Source organism: Battus philenor, unplaced genomic scaffold (assembly GCF_028537555.1).
Source record: "Battus philenor isolate CCGP_79_NKW_IND1 unplaced genomic scaffold, ilBatPhil1.0.hap1 SCAF_19, whole genome shotgun sequence".
Lineage (NCBI taxonomy): Eukaryota > Metazoa > Arthropoda > Insecta > Lepidoptera > Papilionidae > Battus > Battus philenor.
Genome location: NW_027181681.1, coordinates 3248337 through 3256966, shown reverse-complemented (window position 1 = coordinate 3256966; position 8630 = coordinate 3248337). Strand labels below are relative to the sequence as shown.

The following is an 8630-nucleotide window of genomic DNA, read 5'->3' as shown; positions in this document are numbered from 1 at the left end:
TTTAATATAGAAAGAAACGGTGCAAGCACGTAATTCTGTTTAACAGCATTCGGTGCAACTAAACCAAACCATTTATTGTCTTCAAAAAAACATTGATCGCATTATTGTAATTTAGAAATACATTTTAATAATACACAGGTTAAGAATAGACACCTCAATTTTAAGAATCTATTTTTTATTTAATTATTAATATTATTAATCAACTTACAAAGCTTAGATTAACTTTGACTAAATTGAAATGGTATGTAAATTTCATGTTCGGTACTGTATATTCAAGTGTAATTACATGCTAATTAATTAATACATCATTTTGTACGTTGAATACGTATATGAGCTACTATGGCTTACTTAGATAGTAAACACAGTGTAATTAGCCATTGATATAAGATCAATGAAAATATTATTTGACACTTTGATTTTTTATATATTCCTTAAGATGAACGCAGCCAAATTACACCAAGAAAGGTGAAATAAATACTTACAGACCACTAGTATGTTTAAAGAATTCAGATGAATACTTCGTATTTAATCCGCAGTTTAAATTTAATTGTAAATATATGTATTTAATAAATATTAGGAGAGATGATTGGTTTTATTTAATTCAATTTTCCTAAGTGGTGTGAGTCTTTTGCATTTTATTTATTTATGACATTAAAATAAATATCAATAAACGTAAAAAAAAATTCTAATGTAAACAGCATTGAGAATTAAATGGGTGTTGTATTCTGTTTAATTACAAAACAACGTCTTATTGAATAAACTGCAATCAAGTTGATTAAATGTTTTATAATCTATATATATGTCCACGACATTTCTAGCTATGTACTGACTCATCACGATATCTCTAAAACCATAAAAGCAAGATACTTAAAATTCCAAAAGAATATTTTTTTTTGTTAAGTAGACGTCAGCTAAGAACGAATTTTATGAAATTCATAAACAAGAAAGGTTGAGCGGACGTTAATTAAAAGTGCATATTTTCAAACTAATCCCTTAATACTTATAAAATCTGCCCCAAATATTTTTTGAGGCATGTTTAAAATTACGAAAAATGAATTTTATGAAATTACATCTACAAAAGGCAGTGCGGCCCTTGTGAAGCGGGAGGAGGAATGTTAGTTCTATATTATTGACTTTAACGTAATCATCTTATTAAAAAAAACAACAGGGTAATTGTCCGAAACTGAATGCACAATGTTGAGATATCTATAAGATACATCTGTTCTATTTTTTAAACTTTTTTTCTTGTGATGTGTTTCATCAAGATAGTTTTGATAAAAACTTTATTAAGATTTACACATTTATGTCATAATTATTTAAAACTTGAACACAGGCTCTAAATTTAAAATTACGAGTAAATTAGCGTAAATGAAACAAACTAACTAACTTCAATTACGTGGATAATGAATAAATGATCGGCTTGGAATATCTATGTTAATTAATACTCTTAACAACATGGTTATAAATAACTACACTTGTATACAGTACTAAACGCTTAATTACCGCTGTTTTGATTTCACCGTCATCGCAGGCCAAAGTGCACCATCACCGACGACAGCAACAGTAGGCAGGTGACACTCGAGGTGATTCCGTGTATTGCGCTAGTGTTGCGTCGCAAGATAGCCGCCATCTTGTTGCCTGTAACATCACAAAATGGCGGCTGTTAAATCCGCGTATTATACACTGATTAGTTATAGATGTAAAAGATTAAGAGGGGTAAATGTCTAACCCATTTGGAAGCAAAAACCTTTAAAGCTTTTACACTTATTATATTAATCATCCTGTATAAAGTGATCACTCTGAATTATGAAATAAATTACTTGAAATGCGATGTTCAGTTCAGAAATGTTCCGGCAGTACAAAGTTTACATGGAAAGATCGTGAACAATTATTAATTTTAATATGTACTTATCTCAATTTTTGAAACGCTTTTTACTTACTGTATATACTATATTATCATCAGAATATTTATTCATGTAAAACATGATGAAATTATTTATTTTGGAAAGGTGTATAAATTAGTATTGGAATAAATTGACAGCCCAGCTTTTTGAATATAACCTATCATCGTCATTCGTGTGCTAAAGAGATATTTTATTTTGATGTACAAAATAAGGAGAAACCTGTATTATAACAGATAATTATTTACATAAAAAAATCAATCTGTGACAGAAGTTTTTCTTCCTTATATTCGCATCAAAGATTGTAGAAAACAATACGAGTAATGGACTCTTTGTTTAAATATATGTACCTTAATTAATACAACAAAACTTGTTTAATCATTGCTACTTATAATTACCTACATCTGTTCCTCTATATGTAAATTAATAAATAAATCTATGTTGCCACGATTTTTTTTTGTTACACGTACAGGTTTCTAAAATTAAGTTATTTTACTATTGTTATGTCGACAGCAAGATAAAGGCAAGTCTTATAGATTTCCAATGAGACAGGTTGGGGTCTGCACCCAGTGTCTAACGCCTTTAATAAGGTCACCCGACGACCTTTCGGGTGCACGACCTACGCAGCGCTTGTTGCCTGTGATCTCCACACCATAACCTCAATATTCTCTGCAACCATCAGTTTATAATCTGCGCATAAAATAATAATCTAGACCATTCTGGAATTTGTGTGGATTTCAATACATGTAACTTTTAGACGCGGGTCGAGCAAGATCCCCAGATAGTCACGTATAAAGCAATATATGTTGAGTAATTAAGAAAAGATAATAAAATCAATATAATTGTATAAAAATAAACCTATAATTACAACGAGTAATAAAATGTAAATTAAATCATAAAACTAAGTCAAATTATATATAATGTAGTAAACTGTTGATTAGGAACGAAGATAAGGAGGGAAGGTGATGCACGAAGAAGATTTGAACGCGAAGAAAAATAAAAACTGTGAAGTACAGAAGATAATTTAATATAAGAGATTGTGAAGGAAATAAAAGAATAAAACGAAACAATACTTTACCCAATTTGTAGGGTCCCTGCCCCACACAAGGCAGAAGGAAGGACAGGTTCCCAAAAAGGGGGGCCATATAAAATAAAACCTTTACACACGTATCAAGTGACGGCCAAGACTTATCCCAAGCCAAGATTATCTCTAGGGTATGTTTTTGTGAAGTCACTCTTCAGAAAAAACCTACCTCTTTTAGTTCGACAAAATATGAAATCTAGTGGTATGAGTTTGGACTCCTGGAGGCTTCATTTGCTATAAGTAAGTATAGTCTAAGTGCCTTCACCGCTCTGTCATCTCAAATAAGATGAAGTTTTAAATACCAAATATTATTTTTTTATATTTTTATGTTTCTTAAGTGGTATATATCATAACAGTAGAAAACGGGCTACAAAACATCTCTTCCAATCTATTATACTTCCGCAAGACGAAGGTCTTCGACTAAACTGTGTTACAGGTGATGATTTACGGCACTTAAACACATAGTAGCCAAACGAACCGTGAAGAGTCGAGCTTGATACATCTATAGGAACGAAAGTAATCGAAAGCCTAGAGGATTAGCAAGGATTTAGCAAGACATGGGCAACGCAAGATGTCCACCCACAAGGTGTAAATACGGCTCTGTTAAGGATGTCAGAAAATGCCTCATGCAAGCCGCAACCAAGCAACTTTATTAAAACCACCGGTGGTCGTTCTCGTGGACTGGTAACACTGACATTTATAACATTAAAAGGATCACGAATCTAAAGTCCATGTAGATGCCTAGTTGAATAAAGATGTTTTGAATTTTAATTTATATTTAAATTGGTATAATAGTGTTAAAAGCAACTAATTAAAAAGGTTTCGAACAATTCCAATATTAAAGGGATAATCAGGTTACATTGACGATATTAACAATCACGTTTTTCATTCGCCTGTTTTCGTCTTTCAATTTAACAATTAAAAGCAATGGAAATGAAATCCACTTTATTAAGTGCGCTGATTGCAATTTGTGTTCGCATTTTCGATGCTCTTCGAAACATTTTTCATTTATTGTTAATTCCATTAAAATTATGTTGAGCTTATTGTAGTATACATAAAATATTGGAAAATTTGGACCTTTCCTTATTATACGTATGTTATTAGCGAACTTATTTAATTTTATTTTTCGTCTTACCTCAACTTTCCTAATTATAATTAATTTGTACCCTTCCTTTAATCTTTTATTTTGAGTCTACACTACGAGTGATTGAAAAGTAATAAGACTGTAAATTGTACATTATTTATGTCCTATCCTATGTATTTTTGTCAAAAAGCTTATATATTTCATCATATTATATACAAATGTACATAATAAGGACCAGAGAAGCGTGGATGGCTTAATATCGAATTGTCTGGAAAACGAAGAACGAATTACCTTTAAATCCAAAAATTGATAACTGCGAAATGACACATCGAGAGAAATGGCGAGAAGGAAGGTATTAGGTTGGAATAAAATTCCCTCGATCTTATTTTCTCCGACAAAAAACATAAGAAGAAGGAACAGTTCTGGTTAAGTAAGGAGACTGAAGAAGTAACGCTGAACTTATATTACGAAATAATTATAAAATAACTCCTTAGTATTCTAAATGAAACAGCTTCAAATTTTGTTAAATATTGTCAACTGTTTCGTTATCGCTTGTATTATTTAAAGTATTTTTTATTTAAATTTAATTTTCTTTATTGTACACGTTAGAAAATATATACATAGTTTCGTAATAGTAAAGAAAAAAGTACAAGGCGCTTTCTTATCTCACGAGGCAATTTCTTCCAGACAACCATAGTATGAAAACCGTACCAGTATAAATAACGGGTACTTAACGTGTATAAAACATACATATATTCTGACATATATAGTTATAATAAATACGTTATAATACATTTAATAAATAAAAACATCAAACTGACCATCATCTTAAATGCCTATAAAACAAGTTGTATCTTACCCTGGGCCACCCGTACCTATGCTATTAATTATTTTATCTTTTTATTTATATATTGTGTCACAAGATATTTTAATACCATCAATAATTGTAATTATCTTAGTTTCGAATACAATGCTCAATTCGCAAATTTTTACTATTAAAATAAATTTATGAAACCGGAGGATTCAATTCAAATTCAAATATCAATATCTCCTATTACTGACACTCTGTACAAGCTTTTCAACTTTGTCATTTTCACGTTGACATGAAAAAAACTTCGTATGTTTAACAACTGTACTGGCTGTCATAAGTAATAATGTACAAACCTTATAGTGGCCCGATATGAAAGGCGCTGTAGCTAGCGAAATTATGGAGACATGCCATCTTGCGTCTCAAAGAGTTGAGTGAAACGTTTGCTACGCGCTTCACTCAAGTTCTAAATAGTTTGTTGTAAACGTCGTAAATTAACGTTGTTATAGTTAGAAAATATCACTAAATTTCTCATGTCGTATATAATTATAAATTATGATATTTAACTAGAACATGAAAGATGATTAGTGTACTGTCTTCAGATATGCATAAGTATCTACTATTATCCTATCATCCAATACATATATATACATTTACTGCTTGGCATAGACCTTCACCGAAGATCACTTCGATGTCCAGCCTTGACACAACTAACTTCAAGCCAAAATGTCGTATCATCCATATGTACATTCGTAATTGATTGCATCACTGCCTACAAGACGAATAAATTTAAAGTATTTACAGACATTATTTTAATCAGGACAACTAACTTTAATTGTATAGTAGTCTAATAATAGTCTGTTTTACGTCTACTTTTCTGTTTATATATATATATATATATATATATATATATATATATATATATATATATATATGTATATATATATATATATATATATATATTAAATTATTGTGTTTATTATTGTTAAGTATTTTTGAAATAAAAACATTGTCAACTGTCTCGAGTTAACTTTGGAGCGGCAACAAACGATATTTTCGAAAGAGTTTAAAATAGTTAGTCAATCAGAATGATATATCATTTTCAAGTAGTAGCAAAGGTACTTTATTAATCGATTTTGAACGTTATCGATATGATCAGTGTGTTTGTGGTAGCATCGATTCCCTTCTTACCCGTATTCCAAATGGCTTCTTACAAATATACAATATTAGATTTAAAGGCCTTTTTAACACAGTCGTAATGAGCATCAAGTTGACTAGATTAATAATTGTTCCCAGTCCAGTTAAGCTATTCAGATTAGTACTTTAGTACGTTTTCTGTTGCTTATTTTATTTATACTAATTTTGTACATAAAATACAATAAGTTATAAATGCACCATTATTATTATAAAGGATGGCGATTGTATTACGTAGTAAAGTAAACTTTTTATGTTCGAAAACGTGTGTGAATGTCGTTTTGTATGGAAGATGATCAACGTATTATTTTCAGAGTTAAAGTATGAAGGTTGTATTGGTATAAAAGATGATGTACACATTGCCTGCAGACACGAATTCCCATATATAAGTACTTTTATGTATAAAACCGTGTATGAAATTTTTTTTGTAGGAAGGTCATCAACTTATTTTATCCAGAGTCAAAATGTAAAGGTTGTATTGGAATGAAAGTAATACACATTGCCTTCAAACAAGAATTCTTTTACAAAGGCTTTTTTTATGGAAGGAACGAACTAATCGTGTTGGTACGAGAAATGATTAACGAACTATTTTCAGAGACTTATGAAGGTTGTATTGATATTAAAGAAGATGTGATATTGTCTCCAGACAAGGGTTCTTGTATGAAGATTTTTTATCTACGTAACAGTGTACGAATATCCTTTTATATGGAAGGTGATTAACGTAATATCATCAGTGATAAAGTATGGTTGTCATTTTGATATGAAAATTTTTTAACATATCATAAATGTGGAATGGAGGTGGTTTTTGAATGAAAGTTGACCAATGTGTTATCTTTTAAGTCGAAGTATGAAGGTTGGATTGGTATTCCTTGGTGGTTGTTTTGATATGAAAATTTATCAACATATAATCTTTATAAATGAAGTATAGTGGTGAATTCTTTAAAGTCAAAGTACGAAGGTTGTAGTGTATGAAAGATAATGTACTCACTGCCTTCAGAGACGAATACGTGTATGGAGGCGGGCTCGGTATTGCTGGCGCTGCAGGTGTAGTTGCCGGAGTCTTTGAGCGTAGCGCCGCGGACGGTGAGGCGAGACTGCGTGCGTGCGCCCGGCTCCGTCTCCACAGTGATACCGCCTCGAGTCGCGTCGTAGTTTATCATGCGGTCGTTGTGGTACCAGAACACGTACTGCGGCGGCGTTGGGCTCTGTCAAATTACAAAATTCTTTATTGGAAACACGATGTATTACAGCTTGAATGAAATTCTTTAGACTTTAGAAGATCAGGTGAAAGAAACATTCGAACTGAAAGCCTTCCAAATGGTGGTCTAAGTCAAAGTTAAGGTATTCAAGGTCACAGGGAGCCGCCGGTTATCGCAGCGACATTTGTGCAAGGCCTATTAACTAACCTTTTCATGCCTTTACATGTATAACCATTCATCCTTTATAGCAAACACTGAAAGTTTTTAATTGCAAATGTGAATAAATGTGTAATTGCAAATATAATTTTAGTGTTATTTATGGATATTACATTTGATTTTATACCGCATATATAGTTTATTTGCGTAAAACTAAGTAATATAAATCTAAAGTTATTTACAAAATGTAAAATTTTTTGTAGTGTACTTTCGCAAATTACGTAAAGATAATTAAATACACATACATTATATGTGTACTTAATTTAATTAGATTTACGTAAATAATGTTAATGTAATTATAAAAAATGTATTTAAATGTTATAATATATGATTAACAGCTAAGACGTCAAAAAATGGCGCGTGTTTTTCGCTCGCGTTCAAAAGGAAAACAAAAGTTAGCGTCCGCGGTTCAGCCGTTGGTTGCGTAGCCGGCGGATTTACAACCGCCATAGCCAGTCGTTAAGCCGTAACACTGAGAATACCATTAGTGACCTATAAAAGTACCGAATGATCTCATCGCAATAACAATAGCAGCTTTTACGCTCCCAATTCCCGTCTACAAGGCACGCACACCGAGCGATATATCCCGGGCATTAAATGGAGGACATTCCCCCGGGATGGCGAATATTTGGGAACAAATGTGTGATTTTGTTGGAACGAGAGTTTCCGCATAGGTATTAATGTATGTACATTCATATCGCTATTGATGTTATGGCATTCGTTTAATACGTTCGGTTTATGCTTTGTGATGTCATATACATATCATAGTTAATAACTAATTTGCCATATTTATAGACTATCTAGATATAATCAGATGATTAAATTACATATGAAGAGATCCACTGAACGAACTAACGTCACCTATATATATATATATATATATACATATATATATCACCTATAGATCGACGGATCGCTTGTTTGAAGTAACAGCGGGCGGGGAATATTGCTATTGCAACTGATAGCCGTTGGTGCCGAAAAGTTCACATGTGAAGACCACAAAGCCGTAGAGGTGACGCGGGTAAGCACTTACTAGATGAACGGACGAAATACTCAAAATTGTGAGAAACCGCTTTTTTTTTTGGAGGAGAACTAAGTATGTCTTCCAGATCGTCTATAGGCATGACATGATGATGGACTAATT

The 8630-nt window shown here is 31.9% G+C and overlaps 1 protein-coding gene across 1 annotated transcript in view; it reads right to left on the bottom strand.

Moving 5' to 3' along the window:
• Positions 1–1522: 1522 nt before the first annotated feature.
• Positions 1523–8630, bottom strand: part of LOC137921598 (zwei Ig domain protein zig-8-like) — an 84045-nt gene continuing 76937 nt past the window's right edge. The window contains exons 6-7 of the mRNA XM_068764399.1: positions 7060–7276; positions 1523–1638 (exon numbers count right to left, since the gene is read on the bottom strand). Of these exons, the coding sequence (XP_068620500.1) occupies positions 1523–1638; positions 7060–7276 (333 nt within the window). The remainder of the gene's footprint in view (positions 1639–7059; positions 7277–8630) is intronic.